At 39.9% G+C, this 23,218-nt stretch overlaps 1 protein-coding gene across 2 annotated transcripts; it reads right to left on the bottom strand.

Moving 5' to 3' along the window:
- Positions 1–360: 360 nt before the first annotated feature.
- Positions 361–23,218, bottom strand: LOC309587284 (DGAT1/2-independent enzyme synthesizing storage lipids-like). Of its 2 annotated transcripts, XM_082305351.1 has the most exons (8): positions 22,988–23,218; positions 18,288–18,364; positions 17,464–17,794; positions 14,831–14,995; positions 8,770–8,963; positions 6,573–6,633; positions 4,537–4,676; positions 361–2,516 (listed from the first exon to the last, which is right to left on the bottom strand). In XM_082305351.1, the coding sequence occupies exons 2-8, from the start codon at positions 18,294–18,296 to the stop codon at positions 2,412–2,414; spliced, it is 1,005 nt and encodes a 334-aa protein (XP_082161477.1). In that variant the 5' UTR covers positions 18,297–18,364; positions 22,988–23,218; the 3' UTR covers positions 361–2,411. The 2 variants fall into 2 exon arrangements, with proteins under 2 accessions (XP_082161477.1, XP_082161478.1); XM_082305352.1 differs by lacking the exon at positions 18,288–18,364.

The following is a 23,218-nucleotide window of genomic DNA, read 5'->3' as shown; positions in this document are numbered from 1 at the left end:
ATTACAACTAGTAAAACCTGGACCTTACTGCTTATGTGACTTTTGTCCTTTATTCCACTGTTGCCTGAATTATTTTTCCTTTAATTCATTCCTTCTGGGGCTTTGATCCTTCCACCTCTTACTCAGACACGAGGCAAGAAGAGCTTCTCAAGGGTATTATGTGCTGCTCAAAACCACTGAAGGTTCAGCAGGGCAGGCCACATATAATTTCATTTAGTTCAAACACAACACACAACTGCAGAAGCCTGTTCCAGTTGTCAATTTTATTCGAAAGGTGTCTTCTATACATTATTTTATATATAGAAATAAATATGAAAGGCCTATACAAATATGAACACTTAAAGAGTACCAATACTGCCCTTCATTTTTTATACTCATCTTTCAATACTTTAAGGGACAAAACTGGATCAAACAGCCCACATATTTAGTAAAATTAATTTTACAAAATCTCAGATCACAAAGGTCTGTTCAAGTATAACAGAACCTTTTAGACCGAGTTTGCTTCTACATATATGCAACCTCAACACAAAATACGTTCAGCTGCCTTTGAGAATTTCACAATATAGACCGATGTATTTTCCTCAAGATGGGCAGTAAAAATAAAAGTCATACTTAACTTATACTCCAATGTAGGAATTTGGCATTATCACTTTTAATGACATACTGTGTTAACATCGTATTTTTTTAAAAACATTCCAATAAATTAAAAAGAACACAATCTTGCCTTCAAATATAACGCAAGTAATTTGAAAAACTTCAGAATGGGCATTTGCTTTTACATAACATGATTCTTTCCCAAGCTTTAAAAAAATTAATTCAACACCACATAAAATGCTTTTGATATAAAATAACATCACAAAATAAGTAAACTTTTTGCATTTTGTAAACCATAATTTATAGACTCTTTCCCATAAAGTGACAGGATGCCCTAACACAGGGCATCATCCATGTGCACTAATCTCACTAATTTACACATTTAAAAGAGTATAAAGCAAACCATGTGCTTAAATGGTGGGAGGAATGGATACTAAATTGAATACAACCGCTCTTTCAAAAGTTGGGGGGGTTTTTTGGGGGTTTTTTTTGTTTGTTTGAAGAAAAGGTCAAACCCTAACAATATTGAAAGGAGACAACGTAATACAGCAAAAACCTCTTGTCTTTCCTTAAGGAATTTGTCCTCATCCCAAAACTAAAGAGTTCCCAGATGTTAAGAACTGTAGATTAAACTTGCTCACAATCAGAAGAAATATTTCAGATATTTCCTATTTGGACAACAAAAGCATAGGCTTTAGTTCAGAAAAAATATAATAATATAATTTACTGTAAGTGCACAAAAGCCCAATCCTGCAACTCTTTCCTGTTCATTCAATTGTTTTCACTTAAGGAAAGTATATAGGATTTCCCTCTCAACCCTGATTTAACAACTTACATAAAGAACTCTGAAAAATACGGATGTTTAACAATTTACACATATACTAGATTTAAAGGGTATTGGGAAGGTCTATCCTGTTTTTCAAAAGAACTGCTACTTTTAAAAGGAGTGTTGCACTGATTTTTTCTTTCCTTCAAAATAAAGCTTTATGAGCTCATGTTACTAATCCATACTCTTATTTCCATTTCTTAAAGTTTAAATGCTTGGCTCATTCTTTCAACGGAGAATTTGCAGATTCACTGAGAAGTATACAGGACAACTCTCTACTCAAGGGCAGGTATCCAATATGGCTCAGCTTGGAATGAATAGCAGCTGTGCTGAAGGGTTCTCATTCACCACATCGGAGTGGTTTCTGTAACAAACTTCCTTCGTTCACTGCAGTTCTCTAATCAGTTTTCACTGCTGCAAACTCTTTCTGAGCTTACCACAGTAAAACAAAACACTTTCCACCGTAGGTTTTGCAGGCATAGCTAGAGCTCCTACAGGCCACAGAAGGTTGACTGTTTTCCAGCAGCACAAGAGTAACAACCTAAAGAAAGTTTTCATAAATGCTGTACGGCATTAACCTCGCCTGCAAAACCTTGTTACAGTGATGATGATCAAGACAGTAAGACTCTAGCTCTACAGCAGGTCTAACATTCAGGTTAAAGAGCTGGGGGAGGCGGGAGGGAAAACAAAAACAAAAAAAGACAAGAGACCACGTACATAAGGACTTGCAGTGTCATTTTGGAAAAAAAACACTTTCAAGGTAGGAATGCATTTATCAAAAAGTAAGCTTTGTCCCATTATGAATGATTTGAAGTTTGGGTTCCTGAGCTTGATACTGGACAGGGGGAAGGGCAAGGGAAAGTGTCTTACATCTCAAATTATACAACAGTATCATTAGGACAGTATTTAAAACCTATTATTAGAAGAATGAATAAGTTATAATATTCTTAAAGTAATATTTGTAACTAAATAGTAGTTTATTCAGAAGATCTTAATCTTCTTTCTTTTGTGTTTGAAATCGTTCCATTAAAGCCCTAAATATATTTCCTGGTATTTTCTGATGTTTTTCTATTAGAGCTTGGAGTGCTGCTTTTGTCTGTAAGGAAAGAGAAAAGTTTTTGGTCAGATTAAGTCATCCTTACATTGTTCATACATTAACACAATTTCTAGGCTCTTTTTCATCCTTTCAAACGCTGCAGAACTACTGCAAGTTCAAAATACTATTTTTCCGTATTTAAGCCCAGGGGATGTGTTTGTGGGATCGCTGCCAAGAAACAGACCAACAACCACTATCTTTTATCTCTGGTAGCTGTGTTCACAAGCTCTATTAGTGATACGCAATAGTAAAATGACGATGGAGTAAACTAATGAAGAGACCTAGATCTACAAAGCATGTCAGTGCCTGCGCGCTGTACTGCAACTCAGAAACTCCTGCCTGTGCCCAGTAACACTCTTCCAGTACGTGATAACTTTGCTTCTACACATGCTCAGAAGCAGCACTGGAAACACAATTGTGTCTCAGCACATTTGGCTTCTACAAAGTAATTATCCTTGCACCCCAGTCCCCTGAAGGAGCTGGTCCTGTAAAGCACACTTAGACCACACCTAAAATACTGCATATGACAGCAGCAGTCATTTTCACTCACAAACATAGCAGGCCAAGAAGTTAATAGCAGCCATTCTTATTATGCAAAAGCTCTACAGGGAACATTCAAAACCAGGGCCATATGCAAAAGCTACGGTGAGGACATGCAGTAACCCTCGTATTCTGCCTGGAGAAGCACAGACTACTGCGTCCTTAAGGCCAGAGACAGAACAGAGAACTATTTGCCTTTGTGAACCAGTGGTCAGCAAGGGGAAAACTGATTCTTGGTACAAGGTCCCACTGTTCATATGAGGTATGTGATCAACTGTTAAGTCCTGGAAGACGGTTCCTGCCCACGTCTCTTTACCGATTTGGTCCTAAGTGTCTCTACAGATCTAAAATTTTTATTAGGTAAAAAATCTGAGCTTGATTTTTTCTATATATAATGGGAAAACGCATACTGTGCCATAGCTTGAAAAATGAGATACAAATTTAAAATCACTCTAACTAGGATTCTAGGGGATTCACATTCTAGGGGCCTTATCTAGCAGAATTTGCACTTAAGTCAGAAGCAAGTGAGGGTTGGCACAAATATAAGATGCCAAAGCACATTTGAAAGTCATTTAAACACACATTCTCTCCTCAAAGCCAACAGTTCCGAAGTCCTGTCAGACCGAACCCCCAAAAGAAACAATCAGTTTTCCATAACCAGGGCATAAGATAATGCAGATAAACACTTTAAGATGTCATTTTTGCAGAGATCTAATCAGAGGGTAAACAGATGAGGAGAGACAACTGAACTGACACCTGCACGGTCCAGAAGAAAAATCTCTCAAGTGAAGTTTTCAGAATGCTAGAAGTGACCATCTGTGGAGCTTTCAAAAATGGCTATTTCAGCCCCCTCCATCTGACTGCTCCATCACTTAACTGTTTTATGTCTCTGCACTGTGAAATCTATTAATAAACCGCATGAACATGAGGACCTGAGAATCCTTTCTATAAACCACCTAAATCTGAACTAGGGGAACATTCAAAAGTTAATTTGTTGGGTGAGAAGTTGGAGGAAATAGAAACACCTTGTACAAAGCCATGAAATGATTTACCTTAATTATTTTATTGTATGGAATTTTAACAGTTTGTGAACACAGATTTGCTATATTTGAAAGGCTTCATTAGTATCCTTCGGAAAAGACCAAGAACCAGAACACTTTCTCTGGGTGAAGTGCTTATGACTCTATCAACTCAGAGTAGACTTATCTGACTGAACCTCTTCAGTCCCTAAAGCAAGTTGTTTCTGGAAGCAAATACAGGGTGCAGTATTGACTTTAAAAGGCCTAGAACATCTGCAAGATGTAGTAATAAAAAGATAGCATTTAAGAAGGGCATTCAGAGCCAAGCAAGACCAAAGCTTACCATGATTCCACCACCTTCTATAACTAGCTCCAAGGCAGAAATCACTTGACAAAAATATTCCAGTGTTTTCTATCAGAACAGTCAATAATTTAAATATATTTATGCATATCTATCTTACCTTTGCAGTTAGTTCCTCAGCAGTTATATTTGGTTCATATGGAATGGGTTCTCCAATAAAGGTACGAAGCTTGACTGGAAACCCACCATACACAGGAACTATTGGCAATCTAATACGTTCATATAGTGACCTAAGTATTTCTAATGTGAAAAAATTTAGGGGGAAGGGGGAAAGCAGGAGAAAGAAAAGGGAGGGTGGAGAGGAGAGAGAGAGAAAAGAGAGAGAGATTAAGATTATTCTGTAAAGTTTTTTTCCTAGTATGTCTTAAAACTTACAACACCATATTAAAACCACTTTTGCTAATTCCTTTGATGGCTCATCCGTGACAATTCCTTAAGCCATCTAAATCACTGCTTTGTGACAGCTTATCAAGTAATCCAGCCCCTGACCCAGATTCTCAAACAACGTGTCATCTCAAGTGCTACTCTACCCTTGACTTTCATTTCCTAAAAGCTGTGTTAATGCTAACGTCAGACTTGTTTCCACCCTAACTTGGTGTGAAATCTCTCCTCCAAAGAGTAGCTGCAAGGAGAAGGAAGACGAGGAGAAAAATCCAATAGGTGCTTCTCTGGAAAGGAAAGGAATGCTACACAATACAGGTTACAGTTCAGTTAATTTTACAGGTTAGCATAAAAAACTAGTATTAGAAGACTGTTCTGTTCAGTCCTGCTGAGGTCTAGAGGATCAGAAATAGTCTTATCTGCCTAAAGGCCAGTCACGCTAGAGCACTAAATTGCTCTTTCAGACCATACACTGGTTGCAGCAAAACAACATAAAAAGAGAGAAAAAACAGGTATTTCAATCAGCTCTAAGAGGACATATCTTCTTTCCCACATGCCACCTTCTACGCACCTAGCCCAAACGCACCCAGCACAGATTCCTTGCAGAATGGGTGCTAATGCTCTCTCTCTCAATTTTAGACAAGAAATTCCTTTAACTGAGGTGTTGGCGTAAGAAAATCCTTACTGAGCAAGATGTGGAATTTTCTGTACACCACCTATAAGAAAAACAACATTCCAAAACTACTGAAACTGGAGTAATACCTCCAGTGATAAACAGTATTCAATTCCTGTAGCACCTCTGCTGTAGAATACAAGTTCCATGAATGATTTTGGCTTTAATTTCTGCCTGTTTGGGAAGATTCTCCTGAACCCAGCCACAATTAATTGCTGTTTATTTTTGTACAACCTGACAAATGTGTGAATTATTCTGCACATCTACATCTGATGCCTTGCCTTTCTCCATGCAATACATAGCTTTTAATTAGAGGGGGAGAGAAAGAGAACTGTTTTGCCCTGCAGTCCTCTGATGAAGATGATGATGCCGTACTTGAGGCAGAACATGTGGCGTGGAGGAGACTGTTCAGGCCCTTTCTGCTAGACAGTAAGTTGGAGAATATAAAAAAAAGGGGGTTTAACACTAGCAGATCAGCAGAGATGTGGGCATCTAATCATCCCAGAGGTGGGCCCTTCAGACATATACCCATCTATTCATGTGCTGGCTGGAAGTCCCATAGAGATGAGGAAAGAGAGCAGGCAAACGAAAGCTTTTGTGAGGAATTACAGGTCTAGCGCTGAACAGTAAACCAACTACAGATTAAATATATTTCAAACCATTTGAAGTTTAAGTACAGGTAGAGGTGTAAGCACAGAGCTTTAGGAGGACATCTAAAGAAATTACATGTCAGTTGCAAACCCCTATTTGCTTTGCTTCTTAACAGACAGCAGAAAACCTAGAGCTGGCCTAGCAGATATAAGCAGAGAAAAAAAGTGTTCTAAATCTATTTGCCTTTTTCTGGCTCCTTCTTCCTTTCTTCTGCTGCTTTTGTGAAGGCACACTGTTATGTGGAGGGTTACTTAAGACGAGCCAATACCACATCTAATGCTGATATTAAATCCTAATAATACCTCTGAATTCTAACAGAGAGCAAACCTCCAGAAACAAGGTTGCATCAAATTTAAATGGGGATTATTTTTACAGAGATAGGCTAAACACATATGGAAAAATAAACTACAAAAAAATAGAAAATATCTTACTTATTCCTCCTAATGTCCTAATGCCTTCTCGAACATTTTGTGTAAACATAGGAATGATGGGCTAGGAGGGAAAAAAAATAATTAAGAATTTAATGAAGATAGCACTATCTAAAAAACTTCTACCTCACCTAAACCCAACAAGCAAATTAATTTCAGAAGTGTTTCTCAGACAAGGACATATAGAGAGCAAAACAAGTATTCTTCAGTTCTTTCGCGACCTTCTGCCGTGAGGTTTCAAGCTGGAGAATACCATGACATTTCAGTGAGTCACTGTTTCAGCAAGTCCATTTTCTCAAAGCAGTCCAGGATTTCAGAACCTATGGAGCACTTAGGCTTCCCCTCATCTAGCAGTGTTTGCACATTTGTGACTTAAGTGGTTAAACCTCTTACCTAATTTGTAGTTATGCTCAAAGGGAAGAATTCATAGGATTGGGACCCTAAACTTGTCTGATTCGTCTCTGCTATGCTGATTGTATCACTTCACACATGATGTGTCATGTTCAATACACGTCCGTGATTTATTTCAGCTGATAAATATTTGGAACAGTGTTGAATAGTCCAAGTTTTTATTGCTGTTTTGGAACATGCAAACAGCTATCAAGATTTACAAGAACCAGGAGGGGGTCAACTACTACATGAAGCTTTTTAATATCATTTTATAGTATGTACTCACTGTACCTAGCATCATCAGAAATACAGAACTCTTTATGGGATTTTCAAACATTCAGATTATTTCAAACTTTTTTAAACAAGTATGGAGATGAGCTAGTAAGTGAAACTTTTCAGATAGGTATCAAGTTGGGGTTTTTTTGGGGGGAGGGAATAATAATCATCCAACGCAACTATAGAGAATGAAAGGAAGTGCAGTTGCCTAAACTGAATGGTAACAAACTTCTTTATTCTAGAACCATCTTATTTGGAACATCTTACTTTTGACATAAAGGCAGAGATTTTTCCATGTACCAAGTTGGTTTATATGACAAAAATCCTGGCAAACAAACTGCTGAAATGAGACAACTTCAAGAAGTTGAAGGTCCCAGTTTTAGACATATTTTTCTGATGTTTTAGATACATTTTTCTTTCCATAAGGAGTTATGCTCACAATTAAAGGTGACTTAAAGTTCATTTCTAATCTAAATAAAGATATTTTCCCCACTTTTAGCCTGCCTCCGACACTATTCCTATTCTATTGCATCTCTCAGGTTTGTTTTTTTTTTAGGGGAGGATGAAGCTGCAAGACCTTTGTGAGTACATAAAGGGAACTGAACACACATTCAATAAAATAAATATAACTAGTACAACCATAGCTGAATCCCAAGTATTGTCTTTCATATGTTATTACAATACATTAGTAAAATCTAAATCTGTTGAAAAGAACACTGTTTAGACAGGATATTTGTTTTCCTCATGAGAAAAATGACACACACTTAAAATTGGATCTTAAAAGTATTCTATTTCTGTATAAAATCCAGAGATTTAACTAGCCTCTCTTTGACAGTACCTAAATATAAAACTCTTGGTGTGAGACTTACTTTCAAATTAGGTATATGCAGACCTACGGACATATGCAAATACCTTTCAAGTACAAATATAGAGTGAGAGGGACTCTGAAATGATTATTAGAATAGTTACAATTTAAATATATCATACACTTATGTGCCTTTCACGGTTGGTCCCATATGAATAATTATCTGCCTACTGACCAAGCACAATGCTATATATTAGAATTGAAGAGACATGCCCTAGACATCCCTTACTACCATAAAATGCCAATACAGTACATAGTGCCAGTGAGTCTATACTGTGCTGGATCACAGTATACTTCAGCGATAGGGGAAACAGAAATGTTGATGTATGGTTGCTTCCCAATGACTCAGGTCAGGGGTTGAGCCATCACAATCTTGACTAGGTATGTGTAAAATAGCAGAAGCTTGTAATGTAGAAACTATCCTGGATTTCATCTCTCATTCTTTTAAACTCTGGATTTCCTGACCACACTATTCTTAGCTGACTCCAAAGCCTTCTTATCGAAAGCAACAAAAAGAGTCTTGAAAGGTAGTTATGAGAGCAAGTAGACCATACTCAGAACACTCAGCAATGTAACACCAAATATATGATAATCAAAACAGCTTTCCCTGGAAGAAAGTACTAAGAAGTTAGCATTCTTTGCTTCTCTTCTGTGATCTGTCATACTCACCACTTTTGCATCAATGGCCACCTGAGCAAAGCCCTTCCGATCACCCCAGATAATAGTATACATTTCATCACTAAAGAGCGCTTCCCGAACTCCACCTGGGGCAATGGCTATCAGATAGCCCTTCTTCAGAGCACTGACACATTCTTCTTTTGGTCCATGCATAACTCCATGTACATCAAGTAATATTTTAAAACCTGTAGGGTAAGATAATTTTAATTCAGAAAATGTTAATTCATACTACCATTGAGTATGGATTTCCAATACAGAACACAATAGCTAAAACTTACTTGTCTAATAACCTGTAAAGCCAAATCAAAGATGTTTCTAGAGGGACTAAAGCATTAAGTCCTGCTTATAAATTTTGGTCTAAAAGGTTGAAGATTTAGGGTTTTCAGTGGCTTTTTGTCATAGTAAAATCAGGTGCTATCTCACAATCAGGACTAAACTGGAAAAAAATGGCAAGCACTCTGTGACACCTTTCATGTGTCCCTTCAAAGGAGTTGTTAAGTCAGCTCCACGGCACTGGCTCCTTGCCCAAGCTCTACTTTTCAAATATAGCACAGTCCTAATAAAGTGCAACGAGAGAAAATACCAGCGAATTGTTGTGGTTTTTTGTTTTGTTAACTTTGGCAAACAAAGACCAGTCTGTGCATAAGAAGGAGAACGACAAAGAAAATGCAGCATTCTCTGTGTTACAGATCATTGCAAGAATTGACTCCCTGGTTCAGTGTGTGAGTACCAGGATGGCCTTTCACACCAAGGGGCATCTGGCAAGCCTGGATTGGGTATATTCAGCTTAGGTTAAGATTTTTCATTTACTGAAGTTTTTAACTGTAGCTACATAAACTCCTCATTTCATCTTTAATTTGAAATGTCATACTGACCCTACTCTTCAAGAAACAGCAGAACATCAAAAATTTGCTCAAATGGGCGCACACTTGATCAATTTAGACAGCTAGTCTAATGTGAAAGAACATAACTAGCATAAACCTCTGGTTGCAGGAAATCAGTCATGTTCACTTGGTTCAATAAATTTTAAAATTTATACAGTATTTATGAGTACTGCATGCCAAAATGGGAACTTTAGATGACTGAGCAGTATGGGAAAGATTACTGATGCAAACAACATTATCAGTCATAGACAAGGACACAGAACTGATCTCGTCGAGTTTGCTCCTCAATAACAGATCTTCATTTTTTAACCTCAGGTTAATAAATGAATAGTTGTTACTATGAACACACATTTGTTACATACACACACTGAAGAAGAGTCCAAATATAGTTAAGAGATATCTGTCTTCTCTTACAGCCCGCATAAACTAAGGGCTTGGGAAGGAGAGCATGAGGGAGCATATTGTTAGTTTATTCTTAACTAAACTCTGATCTCTAACTACTCTTTGTAGTTGGTGTGAGTATAATTACTCCTGATTTATACCTATGCACAATCAGGATCTGTCCATAAACATGACAACAGAACACAAGCTGCATTACACCTGTCTCATATTCTGCCGTGCCTGCCTTGCACACTGCTGATGATACTAGCAGTCTTCATCTAGTAGCATGTGCACAGAGGACACCTGAAATAGTTTTCCTAAAGTAATTTAATTTCTCTCAGGTGCTTTGCTTGTGGGATCTTCAATATCTGGGTTTTACAATGTTTTACATTCCCAAACTAATTAAAGCTCTCTGGAATGTACCTGGTGGTAGGAAGCTGCCTGTCCCTAAGCCCTTTCTGTCAGTGAGTTCAGGAGAGAAACAAAACAGCCACGAGACGTGTTGAGCCGAGCAGGAAAAGAGACTCCAAGGAAGCAGAAGCTGTGAAGATAGTTTTTCTTTCTGCATTAGACATGCTGGGGAATGGGGGTGTGTGGTGTGTAACAGAGCAACACCATGAGTCTGTCCAGTTCATAGCTCAGAAAAAAAGAACAGAATATAGACAGAATACAGGCAAAAACTTGTAATACAGAACAGTGGTGGGGTAAGGTTTCAAGTCTTCACAAAATTTCTCAGCCATATTTCTTCCACAGACTTTTAGTATAAACCTTATATTCTGAGCTGTACCTCATAGCCTAGCCAGCAGCTCATACATTACTGCTGATACTGATTATCGATATCTCTGCTGCGGTAGCAAAGAGGAAGAACCTGGCTCCGTTAGAGCAGCAGAGAGACAGGAACTAGTGCAGTGGCCCTGAAGGGACAGCCAGGGTACTCTGTGCCCAAGGCAAAGGTCATCACGGAGTCAGAAGAAACACTGGGCTAGTACCTGGCTGTCGCATGAAAGTGACCAAGAATCTATTTTTCGACTTTAAACAACAAAACAACTCTCAAAATTATCTAAACACAGTTTTTCAGCCTTCCAGAGCATGAAGGGCAGCTAGTTTTTCCAAATACCAAGATGACCAAAATTAATTTTATTCCACAGTTCAACCTGGACTCTGCCCTTTGCCCCAGCACACTCTTCTATTTTCCACAACATTGTGTCCACACCAATGTTTGAAAATCCTTTGGAGAGTACCCTATAATGCCTTTAACACTTATTGAGATAAGTGCACTATATACATTTCTCTAACTTAGCCCCAGTGAGCGTAACACAGGGGCTGTCAGTTGCCTGGTAGCAAGATGGCAAGGATGTCATCGTTTTTCTATGGTGGACCTTTAGGACCACAGACAGAGAGGAATCATTTAGACCATTGAATCCAACCTTCCACAACTGTAGGTACACATCTGTGGTTATCTGCAGAACACCTAGTCCGTAAGACACTTTGCAACACCTTGTGCGTGTAACAGACAAGAAGCCATAGCTCCTTTCCTCTGGGACATTACAGGAGACGGACTATCTTAGATCCCTAAAATAGCAGGCAACCTTTTAAAGGGCTCCCAGATGACTCTAGGAAGCAGACATGGCCCATACTATAGGAGAGGGTGATGGAGAAGAACACAAGTGAAATCTCAGTCCTCACTGCACTCTTTGCGAAAAGATTTTCTCTTAACCTTAGAGAAATCAATGTACTCCTGAGCATTACACAGCTAAGAATCTAAAAGAACCAGAAACCATAGGAATGGGTTTTTTTCTGTGACTAAACTCCAGTATTTAAAAGAAAAAGGAAAAAAAGAAGCCGCAGGACCATATTTCATATCCTTCAGCCCCAAAATGTAAGCAACAGAAGCATACGTAGTATTGATACAGTATAAATTGAGACAACGAAATAATCTCCTTTTGCGTCAACGTGAAAGAAAGACGCATTAGGCAATGTTCAACAGGGATCTGCAGGTATCTATAGGAAGTCTCCTATTAAGTTGGATTCCCTTCCATAAGTTACCAAGCTGTATCTTTCAAGACTAAGCAGTAGCGAGAGGCCTGTTTGACCCCTTGCAGGCTCATGCATTCCTTAGGAAGCACAGCAACATTTTACAAACACACTCCAGTTAATTGCAGTTAATTCACAACAGCAGTGCCGGATGCAGAGGATGCAATGAGACTGCGTATTGACAATTGCATACTGGCATGGACCTGAGATTCAGATTCACGGGACAAGGCATTCCTCACAGCTATTCATAAGAGATTCAATAATCATAAAAACAGAAGGATCATGAAATCATCTAATCCAAGTGTGTCTAACAGCCTACAGACTCCCCAAACCCACCCCCCAGCCCCCATTTCTCCTGCATTAAGCGTAATAACTTTCGGTTAACTAAAACATCTTCTGAAAAGGCATCCAATTTAATCTGAAGACTTTATCAAGATCAGGCAGTCTTAGTACTAGGATAAAATTAGGGCAGTCTTTGGTTTGATTCACAAGAGAAGCGGCACCTATCTGGGTTGCCAGTCATAGATTATTGTGCAGATTTTGAAACACAACCCAGAACATTATCTGGGCTCTTTGGGCTTGTCTTCCCTGAATAGCCTTAATTCATTCACAGAACCAAAGAATTATGTAGGTTGGAAGGGACCTCTGATGGTCAACTATCCAACCTCCCACTCAAAGCGGGTCCAACTAGATCAGGCTGCTCAGGGCCTCACCCAGTGCAGTTCTGAAAGTCTCCAGGGATGGAGATTCCCCAACTTGTCTACGCAATATGTTCAGGTGTCTGATCACTGTCACGGTAAAATACCTTTCCACATGTCTAATCAAAATTTCCTGTGTTGCAACTTGTCTCTGTTGCTTCGCATTCTATCACTGCGCACCTATGAGAAGAACCTGACTCTCTCTTCTCTGCACCTTTCTGTTAGGTCACTGAAGACAGCGAATATGTCTTCACCCACCCATATCTGGTACAGAACAAACAAATCCAGTCCTCTCAGCCTCTCCTCATACATTGTGTGCTTCAGCCCCCCATCATCCACTGAACACACTCTAGTGTGTCAAAATCTGTCTTGTACTGGACACCATATTGTGAGATGTGCTCGCGCAAGTGCCAAGGCAAGGGAAAAAAACCCTTCACTCAACCTGCTGGCTATGCTCATGCTAAAAAAAGCACAGCGTGCAGTCCATCTGCTTTGCTGCAAAGGCAGGCTGCTGACTCATGTACAACTTGTTGTCCACTAGAATGCCAAAGTCCTTTTCTGCAAAGCCACCTTCTACCCAGGGTACTGTCGCACGGGATTGCTCCATCCCAGATGCACAACTTCATATTTGCTTTTGCTGAACTTTGTGATGTTTCTGCCAGTTCATTTCTGTGAAGACACTCTGAATACCAGTTCTAACCCCCTGTGTATCGACTGTTTCCCTAGTTTCGTATCATCAGTGAACTTCCTGTGAGCACACTCCAACCCCTCATCCAAGTATCCAATAAAAACGTTAAGCAGCACTGGTCCCAGTATCAATCCCTGAGTAATGCCTGTAGAAACCAGCTGTTAGCTAGATGTTGTACTGCTGAACCAAATCCTTCGAGACCAGCCATTCAGCCAGATGTCTCTGCGATGCTACTAAACGATATTTGGGGGACTCATAAGTATACTCACACTTAGAACCTTATTTTAAAGCAGAAATGGAGAAAACCAAAATAATCTCCCATTTGATAAATAACTGTGCATAAGTATTAATAGATATAATACGGAGCCAAATCTAAATTACAAAAGAGGCTACGTTAGTCAGCTGTATGCAAAAGATTTGATAATCAACTGACAAATCCTAGTCTGCTGGCAAAAGCAGTTGTAGCATGGCTTTGCCTCTGTTATAACTATGAGGAAGTTCAGTTTTCAGGGATTAAGGCTGAAATAAAAATACACCGGCAAAAGGAGAGTTTTCTGATATGAGTTGTTTCCACTAAAAGCATCAGTACACTACAAAACACTCCTGTAAATTCACAAAATGAATTATGAGGTTTTTAGTCACAAACGGAACTTGGGAAAAGAGCTGGGTACTACCGTATTTCACACACATAAAAACCAAATCCCCTACGTAATTAATTTTACCAATCAGCAGTGTTTTTCACTAAGCTGTCTAGCCAAAATCTTGCCTTAAACATATTTTTTTTTATTTTCTTCATGCTTCACCTCATATTTCACACAAACTTGTTGGATACTTCTACAGCTTTCCTCCAAAAAAGATTCTACTCAGAACAATCTTTCTGGGGACAGGTTCCACTGCCCACCATACTCAACTGGGTGGGATACGAAAATAGGTCGTCTCCCCAGACTAATATTGTCAACTTTAAGGGCATTGCTTCCAAACAGTTTATTTCTTAATCAGGTTACACCACTCATTCTGCCTATATTAATAAGAAAAGAAACATCTTATTGAAGTGTTTGCTACCGATTAATACAGAGACAACTGTTTCTCCTATGATTTCCTTCTCTTTGTTTCTAAACACCCTAGAGTCATTGGAAGGTGTTGCCCAGCCAGAAGCATGACCCATCCTTGCATGGGCCAGTCTCATGAACTCATTCTTGTTTGTAAAGAACATGTTAGAGAGAGCTGTACTTCAACACTTCCACTAAATTTGTCTGAATGTTTGTTCTGAGAGCTGTGTTCCTGTAGCACAGTTTTTATTAATTACACCATAAAAAAAAAAAAAAATTAGAGTTCTCAAACTGATTGTTTATAATGAAGTATGTTACCTGGTAATCTAAAGACGAAATGATCAGCTACTACGTGGCAGTATCTCTTCCTCTGTATAAGAAGTCTAGCCATGAAATAGACATAGTCAGCAGGAGTAGCTCCATGATAGAACACAATAAGCCCTGGTCCTTCAGGAATATTGTCGGCACCGTGAAGCTCATAACCTGTTAGGAGTTAAAGGCATAACAGATGTCAAAGTCTGATACAATTCTCTCCCAAAGAAAGTAACTTGTGGCAATTGGCAAACTGAAACTGATAGCTATTGAGAAGTGGCAAGAGCAAAGTGACTGTTAAAAAGTCAAGAAGTGACTTGTAGCATTTACTAAGTTGCTTTCACAGTAAATACAAGTTTCATTTAAAGAAAGAAGAAGAACAAAAAAACCCTGAAAAAAAACCACACAGTCTCACTGTCTTGAACTATATAATTTTTTCCTTATTTTTTCAGTTCACTGTCTTCAGGGCTGCAGAGTCCTCTGAATCAGTTATTAAAGAGAAATCAAAATAAGGATTGGATAGGAGTGATGAAACACAACTGTTTCAAGCTATTATTTACCTTTCAAAGTTTATTGCCACCAGTAATTGTTTAAGAAGATTTGACGTGACAACATCCATTTACAAGTCTCCTTTTACTCCAGGGTATGAAGCTTATATTTGTTACCTCCCTCAGAGTTATACTTGCTCCATTTTTCCATTACTAAGTACTAGAAGTTATTTGGGCTTTATAAGCTTAACTGAAACATACATAAACACACACAAGTTTCTTACTGAACTTACATTTCTAATTAAGTTAACAGTGCAGAATATATTCAGTTAACGTGAAATATCAAAAAGCATCAGTATAGAACATATTCAGTTAATACTGAGCAGTATTGCTACAATATCGTTTGTGGTTTTTTTTTTAAATAAACAAAAACCAAACAACACCAAAAAAAAAATCAAAACAAAAACCCCAAAAAATCCCAACGCAAACCCTTGCACTTCTTCCAAAGTTAATCAGGTCTGCAATTCCCATTCCATTTTTTTTTTTTTTTTTAATTCTGAAGGTACTCTTGGCTCTTCTCTCTCTATTTTACTTTCTACACCCGTGGAGCTGCAACATATTGCAAGCATATCATCTGTACCATCCCAAGTAACCACTAACTGTGCTCCATGTCACCAATCATAACCAGAATGATACCTACATCTAGCATTTGCATAATATATGTAAAGTTAGAAGTATCACACACCAGTTTGGGGTTTTGGGCTTTTTGGTTGTGGGGTTGTTTTTCGTTTGTTGGTTTGTTTTTTTTTTTTCCTCCCTGATGCTGTGAGATTTCAGGATGAAACATTTTTCCTATGATCTATTGATTAATCAAGTGGGGGAAAAAAATAATCGCAAAACATTTCATTCTTTAGCAAGAGAAGTGTATAGAGAACATGGAACCAGCTGGCAGGGCAGAAAAAAGTCACAATTGTCAATGAGGGACTGGATAGGAATCTTTTCTGTGCAAATAAAAAGTTAGACCTTATAAAAAGAAAAAGTTACTATGGATAAAAAGAGCCAAGGCCTTAAAAAATCATTTTCTTATGAAAAAAAGTAAATCGCTTTTTATTGTGAAGTGAGCATTTTAAGCTCTTTGATGTAGCTGTTGATTTTGATCTAGTGTACTTTCCTAGATTTGAAAGTTACATCTTAGTCTTACAAAGCCTATCTGATACAGCCACTGCACCATCTGGTTATCAATGCCTTGAAAACCTGCTTCCCTTTGACTAGAGAACAAATAGAGATGATTTTCAAGAAGGATTTGTTCTTTATGTAAATTGCTCTTAAACATCTCTTTCTCCTTTAGCTGCATCTTGACTGAATGGTTCTGAAAGAGGCTTATGATTTCCTTAGAAAGAAAAGCCAAATCATTTATTAAGTCTGTCTTTATAAAAGAAATAATAGTAGAAGGACAAGGAATAGAGCCCTTAGTTTTGACATTCTAGTAGAGAAAGTAGTTGTCAAAAACACATAGACAGAAAATAAAAAAGTAGGGTTCTGTAACAGTTTTGGGCTTTAAAGTCAATTTGAAGTAGCAACTAGTGAGTGAACTGACACTAAGTGCTCCTTTTAGCCATCATTTGGCATTATATGTAAAAGATTGCTTAAGCGCAATTAAATTATGCTAACATGTGCTGACATACTGGCTATCAGGGAACTGGCATTTAACTTCCAGTGTTCGTATACTGACTCTGAAATAATACAGTTAATTGATCTAATTTTTAACATAGCAATCATTTCAGGTCCTCCTGGAATGAGGAAATCCAGGAGTAGTTATAAAAAATAAAAAAAAAAATCAAATAATTTTTAAAAATTGCATCTATATTCAACTGGATGAAAGATCTCATTTTGTAGCAGCAAAGTAATAAATGCGTAAGACAAAAAATTTTACATCCAAAAAAGTCTCAATGGGTTTTGATCTCCCAAGCACCACTGGCAGTCATTGATAAAACAGAAAAAAAAATTGCCTGAATGTTTTGATTACATGCAACAGCAGCAACAATCATATATAGATAGATAGATAGATAGATAGATAGATAGATAATCCTGAAAGGTAAACCAGGAATAAGAGCTTCAGCAGTTTTTAATGAAAAGTCAGACCTCACTTACCATGCCATATTCTTCCATGTCCATCCCATAGTGTAGCCAACATTTGTTTTGCACCATCCCAAAAATCATTGGAATAAGCTTCCTTTAGTTCATTCTTCCTTTTATAAATATGAAGAAGAAGAATGGAAGTGTAGAAGAGGATGACGAGAACTCCTGGAAGTAGAAAAACTACTGCGAGTGGAAAAAGCACCCATAAAAGGTAGACTGCATAACTCAGGTAATCTTCAATATGCTCCACGCCAGTCCATTCTCCCAGAATGTAAGTCAGGCAGGTTAAGTAGGACACAGGTATCAGTCCTGCAGTACAGGATTCATTTCCACCTATCATCTCCTGTTTAATTAAAAAAAAAAAAAAAAAGGCAGATCAATAAATTCTCAAAAAACAGATCTGCCTATACTTTTTAATCATGCAAAAAACCTCTCTGATGCATTTTATTCATATACCATTTACCCCACATCCCAGCAGCACCTATTAGAAACATAATGACTCATACAGCAAAAGTTTTTACTTGATTTTTTCAGTCCTTTTCTTTTGTGCAGTGGAAATGCTGACAATTCTAATTGAAAAAGATAGTACAATTGCTTAATCCCAGGCTAAGACTTTATCTCATGAAAAACTGTTCAACTTACACAGATCCAGAACATTTATACTGTTACCAATACCAGTTTATACTGTATTTTCGGAAAGCTGTATTGATTAGTCTAATTTATTGTTCTACACAATACAGTGTATTTAAAACCTTCTCCCAAGAACTCACTACAACAGGAAACAGCACATTCTCAAATCCAGTGCTATAAAAAGCCTACTGAACACCTCCACTAACCGCAAGCATACGATGACTCAGGAAGAAGATGGTCTCAAATAAGCAAGTCTCACACCTGTAGAGACCTTCAACTGTACCTGGAAATTTACAGATAGGGAAACGTCAAGTCCCAGAGCACAACACAGAGGCAGCAGAAAGGACAAGGGAAAAAGGTCACAAAAAGTCCTCTAAGAGTTTTAACTGCTCTGGCTTTACTGTGTCTATGTGTAAGAATCTCTCTTCTGCAAAGCCAGGTCCTAAGAAGTTTCAGGGCTAGGCCGCTCTGGGCTGATTATTTCAGGCTTTCTATAATCCTGGAGCAACACCTTCTTCTTAGCTTTGTATGATTTAGGGGAAAACTTGCTATTCACTTCATCTTACAAACATGAGACAACCTATATGCTTGCTTATCTTAGCTACAGTTCTGGAACAACATAAATAATACCTTGGGGGTAAAAAAGTTATCCTAGCCTAGAATAAACTTTTGGTCAAGGCTTGAAGTAACTGTTAGTCAGGACCAAGAAGAAAAACATGTTGCAACTATATTGTAGGCTTGTAGAGAGAAACAGATTAAGAACAATAATTTCTGAAAGACTCTAAGCTTGGGGTTGTTGTGTTTTGTTTTTTTATTAAAATGTGACTTACAGCATGTATGATTGCAGAGTTCCTATGCCTCGATAGACATATGTCTATCACTCTTTTTACTCTTTGTCCTGGTTTCAGCTGGGATAGAGTTAATTTTCTTCCTAGTAGCTGGCATAGCGCTGTGTTTTAGATTTAGTGTGAGAATAATGTTGATAACACACTGACGGTTTAGTTGTTGCTGAGTAATGCTTACACCAGTCAAGGACTTTTCAGCTTCCCATGCTCTGCCAGGGGCACAAGAAGCTGAGAGGGGGCACAGCCAGGACAGCTGCCCCAGACTGGCCAAGGGGCTATGCCATACCGTATGGCGTCATGCCCAGTATAGAAACTGGGGGAAGAAGGAAGGGGGGGATGTTCAGCGTGATGGTGTTTGTCTTCCCAAGTAACCGTTACGCGTGATGGAGCCCTGCTTTCCTGGGGATGGCTGAATACCCGCCTGCCGATGGGAAGTAGTGAATGAATTCCTTGCTTTGCTTTGCTTGTGCGTGTGGCTTTTGCTTTACCTATTAAACTTTCTTTATCTCAACCCATGAGTTTCCTCACTTTTACTCTTCCAATTCTCTCCCCCTTCCCACCGGGGGTGGGGGGAGCGAGCAAGCAGCTGTGTGGTGTTTAGTTGCTGGCTGGGGTTAAACCACGACACTCTTGCTCTGTTTTTGCAAGCAACAAGTGACTGAAAGTCAGAAGATAATTTTGCTAATACTATCAGAACCCCAATGACAACAAAAACTACGAAGCAGATCAGTTTTACTCCACATTTGCTATGAGACATCGAAAAATGTACTAGAGCAGAACTTGTCTCACTTATTTCCCAGTCTCAATTTTTCTTCCCATTCTGACAGAGGAAGGATGTTCCTTTTTCTTCTGTTTTGAAATCATCCTCTATCCACATTGCTCAAGATAACTCCTACTAACAAGAAGAAAGCTGATCTCATGACAGGGACTTTGCTCCCACAATCCATGCCTGTTCCACTAATTCAGGCTTACAACATTTTGCTCCTCAGCATGTTCTTGAGGATGAGCAGCTGATTTATTTTCAGTGATGTATAAGCACGTAGCATTAGTGACATGCACTTCATTGATTTAATGCACGTGTGTTTGAATTAGAGGGAAAGGACAGGAGAGAGCGAGTGTGTAGGAGAGCAAGAGAAAGCTCTTCTCATTCCAGTTGCCAGAGCCAAACTCCAGAACCTGTCAGGCAGCAAACACCCACAGCAAGTACAAGAAACACAACTTGTGAGACCAAGGAGGATTTAGGAGTAGCATTCAACACTACAATATTTATCAGATTGTTACGCCTGGACTTCTCCAGTGGTTCCACCTACTAGCTAGAGAACAATATGGAGCATGGGTTATGGCACAGAAACATTTTTCAAAACTCAGAGGTGATTATATAGCTTTAAAGATTATTTAAAGTTATACTCTCCCACCTACTATATTTTTAATTGTTTATGGCTTTCTCCAAACACAAAATCCTCATCAAGTAAATTTAAAGTCCTGTCCACACTTGTCAGCCTTGCAAAATATTACTTGTCCTTTTGCCTGTAATGTTAGATGCAATACCTCAAATGCAATCATCGCAGTTTTATAAGTTTACTTGCATATCTGTGCACTAACCTGTAATAGAAATTAAAATCTGACATCTTTGCTGCCAATCACAGAGATAGCATCTAAAGTACTGCCTTCTCTTAGGGACAATCAACTCTACTCTGAACAACATTGCTTCCTCATCTTGAAAGAATCATAGAATAATTTATATTGGAAAGACTCATTGGACAGCACTTGTTCAACCTCTTGATAACTAAGGAGTTAGATCAGGTTGCTCAGGGCCATGTCCAGTCTATAATATCTCCATGGACGGAGATCCCACTGCTTCTCTGTGCCCCTAATCTAGTGCTTGGCCACCCTCACGGTGAAAAAGTTTTTCCCTTATTCTAGTTAGAATTCCCCTTACTGCAATTTGTGCCTGTTGCCTCCTGTCCCTTTGCTGAGAAGAGTCTAACTCCCCCTTTTCTATAACCACTCATTAAGAGCAGCGGTAAGATCCCCTTTAAGCCCTCTCTTCTTCAGGCTAAACACACACAGCTCCCTCAGCCTCTCCACAGACACCACATGCTCCAGCCACCTAACATGTCAGTGGCACTTCTCTGCACCCCTTCCAGTTCGTTGGCATCTTTCTTGTATCACGGGGCTCTAAACTGGACTTGTGGTCTCAAAAGTGCTGAAGAGGTTAATAAATACTTCCTCGATCTAATGCCTATGGCCTTGCTAACGTAGCCCAAAATGTAGATAGCCATCCTCACTCATATTTGACTTACCGTCTCCTGTAATTTTGCTCCCCCCATAGCGAGTCTGGCATTTGTTCTGATCACCTATAGTACGTCCACAAAAAAATACTCTGTATCCAAGCCCAAGTGTGTTTTATGTTACTGCCACGCTGAACACCCTACCAAAGGCAATGGCAGTGAAGAAGGGAAGACAGATTCTGCCTCCCTGATCAAAAAAAGCACAGCTTACAGGCAGAATCCCTCTGTAATACAAGCATATCCTTAAAGGACTTCTTATTTTAACCGACATCACTAACACATTACCTGTTGCGCAGTTCAAACTAAATATTTTTAATTTAATTTCTAACTTCCTAATAGAGCAGCCTATATATATTTTTACTAGATGAATAAGATGCAATTTCTTATTTGCTTAATGACAGTGCACACTGACTTATGCTTATGCTTAAGGCTTTATGTTGACGGTGAAATCGAAACAAGGCTAACATACAATTCCTTTCACTGACTTCTAGCATATGACCCAGAAAAGTCCTCAACTAAACTACCTACAACAGTGGTCTTCAGCTGTCGTCAGCAGACACTGGGTTAACTGAGACCCTATCGATCATGCTAGAAGAAGCAATTATGGAAAGCAACATATACAGCTGCGAACCACGCACAGTGTGATTTCAGCATGTACATGAAACATGTAAGTGGAACCTCTGGAGAGCATTCCAGTAGCTCCAAATGAGAAAGATACTCAAAAGCAACAGCTGTGACATGCCCCTGCCGACAGAAATACACCACTTTCCACTGCATCAGTCAGTTACAGAGAATATTTCTACCAGAATTAGCAATGCCACCACAAACACATAAAACCAGAAGACCCTGATAATCATGTGTCGTGGTTTAGCCCCAGTTGGCAACTGAGCACCACACAGCCACTCACTCACACTCCCCCCCCACCCCCCAGTGGGATGGGGGAGAGAATCGGGGAGAAAAAGTAAAACAGGCAGGTTGAGATAAAAACAATTTAATAGGACAGCAGAGGAAGAAAAATAATAATAATTATATAAGAATATACAAAATAAGTGATGCACAATGCAATTGTTCACCACACGCTGACTGATGCCCAGCCCATCCCCAAGCAATGATTGCTGCCCCCCAGCCAACTGCCCCCAGTTTCTATACTGGCCATGACGCCATACGGTATGGCATAGCCCCTTGGCCAGTCTGGGGCAGCTGTCCTGGCTGTGCCCCCTCCCAGCTTCTTGTGCACTGGGCAGAGCATGGGAAGCTGGAAAGTCCTTGACTGGTGTAAGCACTACTCAGCAACAACTAAAACATCAGTGTGTTATCAAGGTTATTCTCACACTAAATCCAAAACACAGCACTATACCAGCTACTAGGAAGAAAATTAACTCTATCCCAGCCGAAACCAGAACATCCTGCTAATGGCATCTGCAACTGGAGAGATGCTGGAAGTCAGAGCGCGGTTTTCTCCTTGTTTTGAAAGAACAGGCCTGCTTGGTGCTTCTGTGAGAGCGGGACGGTGGCTCCTTCTGCAGGAGGCTGGAGGGGGTCGAGTTTCTGTCCTCTGGCAGGGACACAGCCCAGCCCCGCTGCCCCGGGTACGCGCCCCGGCCCCCGCCTCCCCCCGCACCCTCCCGCACCGCGCTCCGGCCGCAGTCCCCGTCCTTGTCCCGACGACAGCTAAAGCAAGGCCCCGAGCTCGGCGGTCCCGCCCGGGGACCTGCGGGGGCCAGGCTCCGGATGGGGACCCCCCCCCCCTCCCCGGCAGCCCCCGCTCACCTTCCCCTTGCGTCGGCTCCGGTTCCCGCCCCGCGTCCCTGCCGGGGCCCGGTTTTACTTCTCCGCCCGCCGCCCCCGCGGAGGCCGGGTGCCCGCGGGGTGGCCAGGCTAGGGCGGCTCCCCGCGGCGGGGCGGAGGCGGGAGGGCACCGTGCCCCGCGCACCGGACGGGAGCGCAGGAGACGACGCGGGGGGGGACGGGCGCGGAGAGAACGAGGGCGGCTGCGGAGGC

Source organism: Platalea leucorodia (assembly GCF_965183815.1).
Source record: "Platalea leucorodia genome assembly, chromosome: 1".
In the NCBI taxonomy this organism is placed as follows: Eukaryota; Metazoa; Chordata; class Aves; order Pelecaniformes; family Threskiornithidae; genus Platalea; species Platalea leucorodia.
This window is presented reverse-complemented; position numbering and strand designations above follow the sequence as displayed.

What these genes read in the sequence shown, in the direction of transcription:
- LOC309587284 (XM_082305351.1), bottom strand. An exon ending in TGGCCATTGATGCAAAAGTG is followed by an intron (nt 6,634 to 8,769) that starts GTGAGTATGACA and finishes TTTCCCTCCTAG; the next exon opens with CCCATCATTCCTATGTTTAC. An exon ending in TAGGACATTAGGAGGAATAA is followed by an intron (nt 4,677 to 6,572) that starts GTAAGATATTTT and finishes TTTTCACATTAG; the next exon opens with AAATACTTAGGTCACTATAT.